Source organism: Marmota monax, unplaced genomic scaffold (genome assembly GCF_021218885.2).
Source record: "Marmota monax isolate L192 unplaced genomic scaffold, Marmota_monax_Labrador192_F-V1.1 WCK01_AAM20220418_F8-fsc00022, whole genome shotgun sequence".
NCBI classification, from domain to species: domain Eukaryota; kingdom Metazoa; phylum Chordata; class Mammalia; order Rodentia; family Sciuridae; genus Marmota; species Marmota monax.
The window spans coordinates 17,200,689-17,215,104 of record NW_026695215.1 but is presented as its reverse complement, the minus strand read 5'-3'; the positions used below and the strand labels follow the sequence as shown (position 1 = coordinate 17,215,104).

Genomic DNA, 14,416 nt, shown 5'->3' with positions numbered 1-14,416 from the left:
AAAAGAGCAAACCAAACAAAAATAATCTTTGAATTCCTACCTTAAACTAAGGTTAACCCCTTAATTATAGGTTGACTATACTTGATACACAAAGTAGTAGCACAATCTAGTTTGTATAATTGCTATGAACATTCAATATGGATTCACAGTATATAGACTCTATAATGCCAAATTCCATATCACCACTCAATTCACATATTCACAGAATGCAAATGAAGAAATATGGAAACTCTTTGTTTCTTTTAAAAAATATCTTTTTTCCAGGCATGTTGGCACACACCTATAATCCCAGAAGCTCAGGAGGCTGAGGCAGGAAGAATCACAAGTTCAAAGCCAACCTCAGCAACTTAGGCCCTATGCAACTTCGTTAGACACTGTCTCAAAATAAAAAATAAAAAAGGGCTGGGGATGGGGCTTAGTGATTAAGTGCTCTTGGGTTAAATTTCTGGTATACAAAAATTTTTTAAAATCTCAAAGTTTCTTTAAAATCATTTCAGTTCCTTTTCAATCTCTTTAAAAATGTAAAAATTAAACAGTGCAGTTTCACCACTCTATGAGACCTGACACAAAGAGCAAACTTTTCACCCTTTTAAACTACTATCCTACTACATAAAGTAATAATGGGTGGGCAAAGGATGACACCTTAGATATGTATAAATTTTAAATACACTCCCCTCTTAAATATAAAGCTTCTCTTATTCTCTCTCATTTTTGTATTTGCAGTGCTGGTAATTGATCCCAAGGCCTCACACCTGCCAAGCAAGCACTTTCCCAATGAGCCACATCCCCAGCCCTAAAACTTTTCTTTGTAACAGTGGTTACTAAGCAAGCAAGATACACTTTTAAGAATTGAGCAATGTTCTGGTAATAATCAGACTTATTACAAAATATTTCTTAATAAAATATGATACTACCTGACAGTTTTCAAAATGAACAGCTACAATGAGCTTTCCTCCATAAAGCTTATCTTCCAAATTTTCAAGGGTGGATGGCTCATGCTCCGGTGGATACGTTTGCTTTAGCCAGTCAATCCACGATAATCCCACAAGTGACTGAATCTTTTCCTCACTGAATATGCGCATTTTTCTTCTAAATTCATTCACTTCAGGATCCTTCAGGGCATCAAATTCATGCAGACCTAAACATATTTTGTAAAGCTTTCATTTCAGAAGGTAATAATAACAAAAGAATGCAAAATATTATCAACAAAAACTAATTTAGATTTTTTTATCAAACAATTAAAACAATGAACTATCATGGAAGATCAAAATATAATCCACATAAAATAATAATAAATTGGATCCCTAAAGTACATGAACTTAAAATCTTATAAAGAAATGTAGGTTAGTTACCAGTTTCATAAAGATAACACAGAAATTCATAATATACAATTTAAAACCACATATAAAAGATCTACAGCTTTCTTTATAAACCAATTAAATTGCATTGATAATATCTGAAAAAGGCTAAGAATCTTAAAACTTTTCCAACATTGTAACAGAAGAAGTATAAAACTTGAGTTATTGTTAACTCAAAATTCAGTAAACTATGGGGGTGGTTATGCACATGTCAGGGTAGAAGACAGAAAATTTCTATTCCTTCTTGCCAATTTTTCTCTGAACCTAAAACTGCTCTTTAAAAGCAAACAAAGATAGTAAACTTAAATTTTACTGACTGAATTTTCAGGTTATTGTGACTTTTCAACAGTTATAGCATAATTACTCAAATATTCCATAAAAGTAAACTTTTTTGTTGTATTTAATTCTGAATCATTTCTGCCACAAGAACAATGACAATTTTACATATATTTATGATTATTCAAGTAAATAATTCTAGATATTTAAACTAATGAATCAACATATAAATTTTTATATATGAATTATTTTTTACCTATCAGATTGGTAAACATTTCAAGCTTTGATAATACCCCATGCTGGAAAGGGTAGAAAGAAACAGGCTGAATTCTGAAGTATTTCTGGTGAGAGACATAATTACCATAAAATTTTCAGGAGGCAATTTGGTAATATATTTAGGCATGAACAAGGCCCTGGAATTGATCTCCAGTGAAAGAGAGAGAGACACACACACATAGAGGAAGGAAGAAAGGAAGGGAGGGAAGGAGGGAAGGAGGGAGGGGAAGGAAGGGAGGAAAGAAATAAATTACAAAACCATACATAAACGCACACACACATCCTTTGACCTCACAATTCCACCAAGAAGCATTTCAACCTGAGACATTAGGACCAACCAAGAAAGCCAAACATGCTCCCTAAAACAATAAGACGTCCCACTTCTAGTTTGCCTACTACCAGCTTTCTCCTGCCAACAATCTCCAAATACCTGGAATCTTCCCTTTTTTGTTTTCAACTAAAAAAACTTTCCTGCCTTTGAGTCTATGCCAAAAACAAGTTCCTCTACTACAGCAAGCTATGAATAGTCTCTGTTCTCATTTGGATGATCTCTATTTCCACAAACCTATAGATATAATTGCATGAATATATCATGATTTCTACACAAAAACATTCACTGCAGTTTTGTTTACAGTAATTTAAAGTAACCTAAAATTCATCATTAAGAACTGCTTAATATGGGCTGGGGATGTGGCTCAAGCGGTAGCGCGCTCGCCTGGCATGCGTGCAACCCGGGTTCGATCCTCAGCACCACATACAAACAAAGATGTTGTGTACGCCAAAAACTGAAAAATAAATACTGAAATTCTCTCTCTCTCTCTCTCTCTCTCTCTCTCTCTCTCTCTCTCTCTCTCCCTCTCCCTCTCTAAAAAAAAAAAAAAAAAAGAGTGGGTTTACTCTCCTCCACTTTAAAAAAAAAAAAGAACTGCTTAATAGGGGCTGGGGTTGTGGCTTAGGGGTAGAGTGCTTGCCTCACATATGTGAGGCACTGGGTTTAATTCTCAGCATCACATATAAATAAATGATTAAAATAAAGGTCCATCAACAACTAAAAAAATTTTTTAAAAAAAGAACCGCTTAATAAATCCCCAGTATTATAAAAAGAAAAAAAAAGGAGAAAAAGCTGTTTAAGATAAATCTATACACCATTATGCAGCAGTCCTGGTAGTAAAAAATAATAAAATAAATGTTATGTATTTTTAACAGCCTCAGATTGGTTTTTTTTTGGGGGGGGAGGGGTAAACTGGGGATTGAACCCCGGAGTGCTTTACCCCTGAGCTACATCTCCTACTGTTTTTATTTTTTTATTTTGATTTGAGACAGTTTCTCCACAAAATTGCTTAGGGCCTTGTTAATTTGCTGAGGCTGACCTTGAACTTGCAATCCTCCTGCCTCAGCCTCCCAAGTTGCTGGAATTACAGACATGCACCACCATGCCCAGCTAGCTCTAGATACATTATATCCAAAAAGTAGGAAGAGAATGCATCCAGGAAGTCTCCTTTCACACAAATTCAAAAGAAATGTCATAGAATACACCAAAATTTTTGTTTTGACATTTGAAATGGAAGGAAGGAAGGAAGGAAGGAAGGAAGGAAGGAAGGAAGGAAGGAAGGAAGGAAGGGATGGAGGGACACTATTAATTGCATTTCAGAGTACTGGGAAGAAAAGCATAGCAAGGCAAACTGTTACCTTTTTATTCCATAAAACCAATCTATATACAATATTATTTGAATGAATTAAGATAAGAAAGTTTTGGGGGATTTTTTGGTTGTCATTGTTTGTTGTACCAGAGACAAAACCCAAGGGTGCTCTACAATTGAACTACATTCCCAGCCCTTTTTATTTTTATTTTGAGACAGGGAATCACTTAGTTGCTGAGGCTGGTCTCAAAGTTAGAATCTTCTTCCAGAGTCACTGAGACTACAGGCATGTACCAGACAGCCAGGCTTAGATAAGTAAGAGTTAGCTAGACAGTCTGTATTGTTGTTTTTTTTTTTAACCTTTCTCTATTAGAAACAATAATTATTATGTTTAATATAAAATAAAAATAAATATTAAATACTAATAGTGTTGTTAAATACAGAAAAATAAAATGTTATATTGCAAAATATAACAAGGGTAAAATCTTCTGGGTACAATGTAATTTTCTCTAATACTCTAATTTAGTAAAGAATAGTCTATAGTTTGGGTAGACCAGGTGAGACATTTAGAGCTTTTTCCCCAGTATTGTTAATAGTCTTTTTATTCACAGATAATACGTATTACAGGTAATGAAAGGGAAATGAGTACTCAATAATATATATACAATAACAAAAGCAAACCTCTTAACTCCCTCCATCCACTACAAGCCTTACCTAAGTGACCTTCTACATTCTCTCAGCTCTGTCCACTTCTCTCATTGCTGCAGCCATTAACCTTATCCTAGCCATTTATCATCTCTCCTTAGGTTACTATATAATGTTTCCACTAATTTCTCTATGTGAAGTCTTAATCCCTGTAATCCACTCTCCATTTTACAATATGAATAATCTTTCAAAAATGCAAATTTAATCCAAGCTTGTTGGCACACACCTGTAATCCCAGCTGCTTGGGAGGCTTTGGCTTGATCATAAATTCAAGGCCAGCCTAGACAACTAAGTGAGACCCTGTCTCAAAATAAACAAAACAAATAAAAAGGGCTGAGGTGTACCTCAGTGGTAGAAAACCCCTGGGTTCAATCCCCAACACTGCAAAAATAAATAACCAATTTGATCATGTTATTTCCCCTAATTAAATTGAAGTGAGTTGCCCCTTCAATCTCCCCACACCTTTTTTTTTTTTTGCCAAAAATAAGAACTTAGGCTAAGTAGTTTAACTTGAAATTTAGCAATTTTCTACATGTCTTCCTGTATGATAAGGAAAGCAAAGCTTAAATTTTCTTTTAAGATAATGATTACTATAAAATTTAGTCAAATATAAATTTTATATTAAAAATATAAAATTTAATTTAATATAAAATATAAATTTTATATTAAAAAAGTATCAGTGAGATGTGCGCAGTGGCTCATGCCTGTAATACTAGCTACTCAAGAGGCTAGGACAGGAGGACCCAAGTTTAAGACTGGCTTCAGCAGCTTAGCAAGATTCTCAACAATAGTTGAGAATAGTAGTGAGATCCTGTGTCAAAATAAAAAATAAAAGAGCTTAGAATGAGCTCAGTGGTAAAGCACCCGCGGGTTCAATTCCCCCATGTTAAAAAAAAAAGTATTGAGTGAATAATTTGTTCACACTAAAGATACTGCTAAAATCCTGAAGATTGTTGGGCATAGTGGTAAGTACCTATACACTGCTAGAACTTGGGAAGCAGAGATGGGAGAATCACTTGAGACCAGCCTGGGTAACAAAGCAAAACCCAGCTGAAAAGAAAAACAAAAACCAAACAAAAAACTCCAAACCCCAAGAAGCAAAAACTCTATTGATTATATATTTCTTTCACTTAGATTATATCATATGGGGCAGGAGATGTAACTCAGTGGTAGAATACTTGCCTACTTAGCATGGGAAATGTCCTGGGTTTGATCCCCAGAACTTGTGTGTGTGTGTGTGTGTGTGTGTGTGTTATGAGTAATAGGTTTATAGGGATCAGAAGAAGTAAGATTTATATATATGTATTGAATCTCATATGTGTGTGTGTGTGTGTGTGTGTTTCTTTCTCTAAGAGGTTTATAGGATCATAAGAAATAAGATTTTTTTCCTCCCAGAATTCTGATAAAAGTATCTGATTAAGATTCTTTTTCATTGGAGGCTGGGTTGTGGCTCAGTGGTAGAGCACTTGCCTAGCATGTGCGAGGCACTGGGTTCAATCCTCAGCACCACATAAAAATAAATACACAAAATAAAGGCATTGTGTTCATCTACAACTAAAAAGAAAATTTTTAAAAAAGGATTCTTCTTTTACTGAACTACTGGATGTTGGAGAAATTAATGTAGAGATAGCATACACTTTAACTACAGGGAATAACAAGAACCCAAACAGCAGTTCTGCAAATAATTATTCATAATAAGCATAGAAAATAAAATGATCAAGCATATCATCTTTCAGGAAAAGGTATTTTTACCCTGGTCAGGGCAATTATGTCAAAAAAAATTATATTGTTTTCTTTGGAGAAAGGAGACAGCAACCTTGTTCCTGAAGTTAAACTGAAATAATTGTTTATTGTTTCCCAGAAGGCATGACCTCACCAAGCCCTGTTTATGGTCATCACAGGCAAATCAGCAACTGCAAAAATTGACTTTATTAAGTATTAAAAATGAAAATTAATTCTAAAATATTAAAACAATCAATTTCCTATATATTTTTAACTAATTAATTTGTGTATGTGATCATAATGTCAACTTTTCTACATATACTGAAAAGTACAATTTATAAACAGTTAAGCATATATAAACTGCTTAGTTAATGCAAAAAAGCACTGTATTTTGATCAAATTGCAGGACACACTACATGAAAATTTATATGCAAAAAGCTTTATGAAACAGCATTGTTTATAGGAAGAAAAATTCAATTCTTATATCAGACCCCTGTACTGTGGTGGGTAAGGCTGCCAGGTTTAAAAAAAAAAAAAAAAAAGCATATCCAGTTCATTTAGAATTTTAGATAAACTATGAATAATTTTTTTAGCCTAAATATATTTTATGTAATAGCTGGATTTCCTAGATAAATATTTATTTGCTAAATTTGGCAAGCTTACGTACAGGTAATAGTGGCTAATGAATCTGGGGAATTGACCAGAAAAGTAATCTAAGTTTTGAAAAGGTAGAGATCTCACTGAACAAACTACTCATTCTGTGGTACTTTCTGGATTATCATTTTAATTTCCTAAACAGTCAATGTGATTCTGGTCTACTTCCTTCGATTAGCATAAAAATACACAAAAGCTATGTATTTGTATCTACAAAATCAAAAAGCAAACAAAACTCTTAAAACATATAAGATGCATTTGAAGGAAATATATCAAAGTATCAGAGGATATTCTTGCCCTGAATGATAATTCTATAAATGATTGTCTTACTTTTTCTACTCTTCCATATGTTCTTCAATTTTTTATGAGCATTAAAACAAAGGAAAAACTTTTTCTAATGGATGGATAGAAAGTAAAGATTCTAATAAAAGACAATAGGGAGTTCAAATCCAGCATCAGCAAAAGTGAGGTGCTAAGCAATTCAGTGAGACCTTGTCTCTAAAATTAAAAAACAAAATAGGACTATGGATATGGCTCTGTGGTCAGGTGCCTCTGAGTTTAATCCCCAAAAGAAAAATTTTTTGTCAGATGTTGAGATGCACACCTGTAATCCCAGCATCTCAGGAGGCTGAGGCAGGAGGATCACAAGCTCAATGCCAGACTTAGCAACTTAGTGAGATTCAGCAATTTAGTAAGACCGGCAATTTTGTGGACCCTGTCTCAAAAAAAAAAAAAAACGAGTGCCAGGGATATGATTCAGTGGTTAAATATCCCTGGGTTCAATCCCTGGTACCAAAAACGAAATAATAATAATAATAATAATAATAATAATAATAATTTTTCTAGTGAATAAGAATTCTATAAAAATTTTTGTACCTCTAGAAAAGAGAAAGGAATGCTTCCTATGGAGGCCATTAATGTATAAAAAAGAGTCTTGTATGATAATTTTACAGTTCTTAATTGGGGAAAAATTATTGCCAAAAATAAACTATCCATTCTGTAACATAATCATAACATTTTGAGTATCATCAAATGAATGATAGAATGCCATTTAGTAAGCCAATAAGGTTCTATTCTAATGTACTAAAAGTAGTCCCACAATGTAATCATTACCTAGCCTGAATTACTATTGTCAAGATCAAAGAAAAGCATCTTAAAGGGGATAGTATTATATTATCCTATTAATGAATCTGATCAATACAGATTGCTAATCAGAAGCAAAACCTCTCCAGCGAATTTTCTGGTTTTGTATTTAGTCTTTAGCTTCTCCTTTTCAGAAACCCCTTATAGTTCCTAGTGAACTTAGTAATTTCTCTAAAGCATTGATATCCATTGGTCCTTGAGATTCCTAATATTTCCATAGAAAGGAGAGATTCCTTCATGTTCTTAAATTTGTTACAATTTTCCCCTAGAATTAATTTGCAAGGAATAATATAGACACAATATATCTTAACTCTCTACAAAAATAATTCCAATTAAAGATAATGTCAGTTAAGAAGTAAAATCTGTCAAAAACATCAGTTACTTATGAAAACATTAAGTATCTTAAAGTCTTAGCATGCAGAGTTGTATATTACAGAGGAAAAATCATTTAAAAAAAAAAAAAAAGAATGTCTGTTTAAAAAATAAAAGTTGGCTTGAACTACCTGAGGTAAAGAAACAATTTTTTTTTTTCTCTTTCTAGTTCATCAAAGACCAACACTTGTGTAAAATAAAAATAATTATTAGATGGGGCTGGGAATATAGCTCAGCTGGTAGAGCGCTTGCCTCGTGTGCACAAGGCCCTGGGTTCAATCCCAGCAGCACACACACACACACACACAAAAATCATTAGTTTAAAAAAAAAAAAAAAAAAAAATATATATATATATATATATATATAAGCCTTGGGTGTGTAGCAATATCACAATGCTAGAGGAGTTTCTAAATATTTATTCTTAATTCTGTACTTACATTATCTCAAACTGGTAACCAACATTGGTGCATAAACTATACTTTGAAAAGCAATATCTTAAAATAAACATGTTTATATATATTACAATACACACTCATAAGAATTCATAAGAACTTTTAAATTACCTTTTCCTATAAGGACTCCAATTTTTGAATCCAATTTTTCCGCCGGATCACAACTTCTTGTCACTAATTTGAGAACAGGAAGAAAAGGTCTGACATCACAGAGTCTTCGTGTTTCATCTTCAAGCTCCTCATATACAGCAGTTTGATTCACACATGCAAACATATAGGAGTCAATTTCCATAAGGAGGTTAAACATTGGGTAATTGTGAACTTGCTTCCATAACATCTGCAGAAAACAAGAGTAAGACCTTACGTGGTATGGAAACACTGGCATAAATTTTCAAAGATACATGTACAAGAATGCCCACCATAGCAGTGTTTGTAAAAACAACAAATTATACAGAAAAGCCAAATGCTTAGCGGTGAAGGACTGGCTAAGTAAACTACAGAATATTATCAAACTTTGAAATAAAATAGAAATACATTCAGATATGGAAAGCCATATCAGATATATGTAAGTTTCAAATTACAAGACAGTGTGTATAGTATTATTCCATGTTTGTGGAATAATATAACAGCACAGTGAATGAGATATGCATCATAGATAAAAATACTAAAAGCAAATTATCTATGAGGATTAAGAATCAATGAGGGGGCGGCGAGGGGAGTGCATTACCCCCGTGTGCTGCTTCACTGTGTGGGAGTATGACAAGTCAGGACGGCTAAAGGATATCTTGTTAGGAATTTCCAGCAATAGTGGGGTGCGCTGGAACCTGGAGGAAGGATTTCCATCGCACGAGGATCGGCTACGGGGACTCAAACGCAAGAGGTTTGTCGCACGGAGGGTAACACTGCTTATTCAGCAAATCGCCCCGCGGCTAGAGTCTGCAACGCGCGCTGGGATAGAGACGCAGGGTTACAGCGCTGCAGTTTCTGCCAGCCGCGCAAGCACCGCACTCAGGGCTGAATTCTGGGTTCGAGACGGGGGAAGGAAGCGGTCCATCTCGGTTCTCCACACCGGTCAGACCACAGAGGAGGCCAGCAGCCACCATGTTGGTAAACTGACGTCACCATACCTGTTTTCGACTGACCGCAGCTCATTCAGCCATAGAACAGGTAATTTCAGGCTGCAATTCGCCTGCGGCTTGCAGACAGATTGCTAGGGTTCAGCGCCTGGGTGCTTCTTAGAATCTGATCTTATCGGAGTGAACACCGAGCGCGGGGCGGCCGAGTTCCGGCTCCCGGAACCGTCCCGGAACCGCCCTGGCTCAGGGCTGCGGAGCCTGCGGAGGCTGCTTCCTGGACCCTGCTACTATCAGAGCATACACCAAGCACTAAGCAGCCGAATTCCGGCTCCAGGAACTGAGCCCGCGGGGGCTGCTTCTTGGAGCTTACACTTATAGGAGCTTACACCGAGCACGGAGCGGCCGAGTTCTGGCTCCCGGAACTTCCCTGTACCGGGGCTAGGAGCCCGCGGAAACTGCGTCTCGGTCCAGGTCCTGCTGAGGGCCGGTCAGGACTCACCCGTTGCTTGGGTTGCCCGGCAAGGGGAAAGAAATGCTGCCATTCGCATAGGATACCAACATGGCAGAGATCTGATGTCACCAGAAAGCGGTGGAGGAGAGATCTTCATCAATACCAGCGGTGACATAAGCAGTTGGTCTCCTGGTAAGGGGGGTGAGGCTCAGTCACCCGAGTCTCCTCAATTTGTCCTCGAGCCAGAGGGGAGGAGCCGGGCCGCCGCCAGCCCCCGGAGCAGGCCCAGCGGCTCGCCAGTGTGGTGACCGCGTGACCCCAATTGGAGAGGGGGCGGAGCGGAGCCGCCACCCACACCCGCCAGGTGGGCAGACCCATGACCCAGTAGTACATGGGCGTGGTAGGAGGGGCAGGGCAGAGCCGCCCTTCGCGCTTGCAAGGTAAACAGACCTGTGACAGCCTGGCGGGTCAGGCCCAGTGGCCTGCCAGTGTGGTACACACGTCACCCCAACTCGAGTAGGGGCAGAGCAGATCCTTCTCCCACGCCCGGATCAGGCCCTGCCGGTGTGGTGGTCACGTGACCCCAATTGGAGTGGGGGCGGAGCGGAACCGCCACCCGTGCCCGCAGGGTGAGCAGACCAGTGATCAACCTGCAGATCAGGCCCAGGGGTCCGCAGGCGTGGTAGGAGGGGCAGGGCAGATCCGCCGCCCGCGCCTTCAAGGTAGGCAGACCTACAACAGACAGGCGGATCAGGCCCAGGAGCCTGCCAGCGTGGTACAAACACCACCCTAATTGGAGTAGTGACAGAGCAGAGTCGCCTCCCTTGCCAGGAACAGGCCCAGTGTCCTGCAGGCGGGGTAGTCACGACACCCCAACTGGAGTAGGGGCAGAGCAGAGCCTCCACCCGTGCCCGAAAGGTGGGCAGATCTGCGACCGACCAGCGGGACAGGCCCAGTGGCCTGCCGGTACGACAGACACGTCACCCCATTTGGAGTAGGGGCAGAGTAGAGCTGCCGCCCGCGCCTGCAGGGTAGGCAAACCTGCAAACGACCGGCGGATCAGGCCCGGTGGCATGCCGGCATGGTACACTCGTCACCCCAATTGGAGTAGGGGCAGAACAGAGCCACCGCCAGCTCCCAGAACAGGCCCAGTGACCTGCTGGCGTGGTAGCCACGACACCCCAATTGGAATAAGGAGAGAGCAGAGCCGCCGCCCGCACCTGCAGGAAAGATACGCAAGCAGTATGAAAAGACAAGGAAAGAAAGGACCACAAGCAATGCAGGTCAACGCAACTTTAGAAGAGGTAACAGCTGCAGCAGATGGAATGTCAGATAAAGAATTCAGGATATACATGCTTCAGATGATCTGGAGTATCAAGGAAGACATTAAACAGCAAAATCAGACAATGAAAGATCACTTCGACAACGAATTACGCAAACAAATCCAGGAAGCAAAGGATCAACTATACAGGGAGATAGAGGTTATAAAAAACAAGCAATCAGAAATCCTAGAAATGCAGGAAGCAATAAACCAACTTAAAAACTCAATGGAGAATACTACCAGCAGAGTAGAACACTTAGAAGATAGAACATCAGACAATGAAGACAAAGTATTTCAACTGGAAAAGAACATAGACAGCTCAGCAAGACTGTTAAGAAACCATGAGCAGAACATCCAAGAAATATGGGATAACATTAAGAGACCAAACTTAAGAGTCATTGGGATACAGGAAGGTACAGAGCTCCAAACCAAAGGAATGAGCAGTCTATTCAATGAAATAATACAAGAAAACTTCCCAGACTTGAAGAATGAGACAGAATCCCAAATCCTAGAAGCCTACAGGACACCCAATGTGCAAAATCATAAGAGATCCACACCTAGACACATTATAATGAAGATGCCCAACATACAGAATAAGGAGAGAATTTTAAAAGCTACAAGAGAAAGGAAGCAGATTACATTTAGGGGTAAGCCAATCAGGATAACAGCTGATCTTTCAACACAGACTCTGAAAGCTAGAAGATCCTGGAATAACATATTTCAAACACTGAAAGAAAATGGGTTCCAACCAAGAATTGTGTATCCAGCGAAATTAAGCTTCAGGATGGAGGATGAAATTAAAACCTTCCACGATAAACAAAAGTTTAAAGAATTCGCAGCTAGAAAACCATCTCTTCAAAACATCCTCGCCAAAGCATTACAGGAAGAGGAAATGGAAAATAACAATGAAAACCAACAGTGGGAGGTAGGACAGTAAAGGGGGGGGGAAAATAATCAAAGAGGAAAACAAACAATGTTTAGTAACAGAAATAAACAAATATGGCTGGAAGAACAACCCATATCTCAATAATAACCCTAAATGTTAATGGCTTAAACTCACCAATTAAGAGACACAGGCTAGTAGAATGGATCACAAAACAAGACCCAACAATATGCTGCCTACAGGAGACGCATTTGATAGGAAAAGACATACATAGGCTGAAGGTGAAAGGTTGGGAAAAATCATATCACTCATATGGACTTCGGAAACAAGCAGGCGTGTCCATACTCATATCAAATAAAATGGATTTCAAGCCAAAGTTAATCAAAAGAGATAAAGAGGGACACTACATACTGCTTAAGGGAACCATACACCAACAAGACATAACAATCATAAATATTTATGCCCCAAACAATGGTGCAGCTATGTTCGTCAAACAAACTCTTCTCAAGTTCAAGAGTCTAATAGACCACCACACCATAATCATGGGAGACTTCAACACACCTCTCTCGCCACTGGACAGATCTTCCAAACAAAAGTTGAATAAGGAAACTATAGAACTCAATAACACTATTAATAACCTAGACCTAATTGACATATATAGAGTATACCACCCAACATCAAGCAGTTACACTTTTTTCTCAGCAGCACATGGATCCTTCTCAAAAATAGATCATATATTATGTCACAGGGCAACTCTTAGACAATATAAAGGAGTAGAGATAATACCATGCATCTTATCTAATCATAATGGAATGAAACTGAAAATCAATGATAAAAGAAGGAAGGAAAAAGCATACATCAATTGGAGAATGAACAATAGGTTACTGAATGATCAATGGGTTATAGAAGACATCAAGGAGGAAATTAAAAAATTCTTAGAGATAAATGAAAACACAGACACAACATATCGGAATCTATGGGACACATTGAAAGCAGTTCTAAGAGGAAAATTCATTGCTTGGAGTTCATTCCTTAAAAAAAGAAAAAAACAACAAATAAATGATCTCATACTTCATCTCAAAATCCTTGAAAAAGAAGAGCAAAACAACAGCAAAAGAAGTAGAAGGCAAGAAATAATTAAAATCAGAGCTGAAATTAATGAAATCGAAACAAAAGAAACAATTGAAAAAATTGACAAAACTAAAAGTTGGTTCTTTGAAAAAATAAACAAAATCGACAGACCCTTAGCGATGCTAGCGAAGAGAAGAAGAGAGAGAACTCAAATTACTAGCATACGGGATGAAAAAGGCAATATCACAACAGACACTTCAGAAATACAGAAGATAATCAAAAACTATTTTGAATCCTTATACTCCAATAAATTAGAAGATAGTGAAGGCATAGATAAATTTCTTAAGTCATATGATCTGCCCAGATTGAGTCAGGAGGATATAGAAAACCTAAACAGACCAATATCAATTGAGGAAATAGAAGAAACCATAAAAAGACTACCAACTAAGAAAAGCCCAGGACCGGATGGGTATACAGCAGAATTTTACAAAACCTTTAAAGAAGAACTAATACCAATACTTTTCAAGCTACTTCAGGAAATAGAAAAGGAGGGAGAACTTCCAAATTCATTCTATGAGGCCAACATCACCCTGATACCTAAACCAGTCAAAGACACTTCAAAGAAAGAAAACTACAGACCAATATCTCTAATGAACCTAGATGCAAAAATCCTCAATAAAATTCTGGCGAATCGGATTCAAAAACATATCAAAAAAATTGTACACCATGATCAAGTAGGATTCATCCCTGGGATGCAAGGCTGGTTCAATATACGGAAATCAATAAATGTTATTCACCACATCAATAGACTTAAAAATAAGAACCATATGATCATCTCGATAGATGCGGAAAAAGCATTCGACAAAGTACAGCATCCCTTTATGTTCAAAACTCTAGAAAAACTAGGGATAACAGGAACATACCTCAATATTGTAAAAGCAATCTATGCTAAGCCTCAGGCTAGCATCATTCTGAATGGAGAAAAATTGAAGGCATTCCCTCTAAAATCTGGAAC

The 14,416-nt window shown here is 37.9% G+C and overlaps 1 protein-coding gene across 2 annotated transcripts in view; it reads right to left on the bottom strand.

Annotated features, from left to right (window-relative positions):
- The window catches only part of Pik3cb (phosphatidylinositol-4,5-bisphosphate 3-kinase catalytic subunit beta), a 140,087-nt gene that overhangs the window by 76,159 nt on the left and 49,512 nt on the right, over window positions 1–14,416 (bottom strand). For both annotated transcript variants that reach the window (XM_046431708.2, XM_046431709.2), the window contains 2 exons: window positions 8,711–8,936; window positions 915–1,138 (listed from right to left, as the gene is read on the bottom strand). In XM_046431708.2, coding sequence (XP_046287664.1) covers window positions 915–1,138; window positions 8,711–8,936 — 450 coding nt within the window. The remainder of the gene's footprint in view (window positions 1–914; window positions 1,139–8,710; window positions 8,937–14,416) is intronic.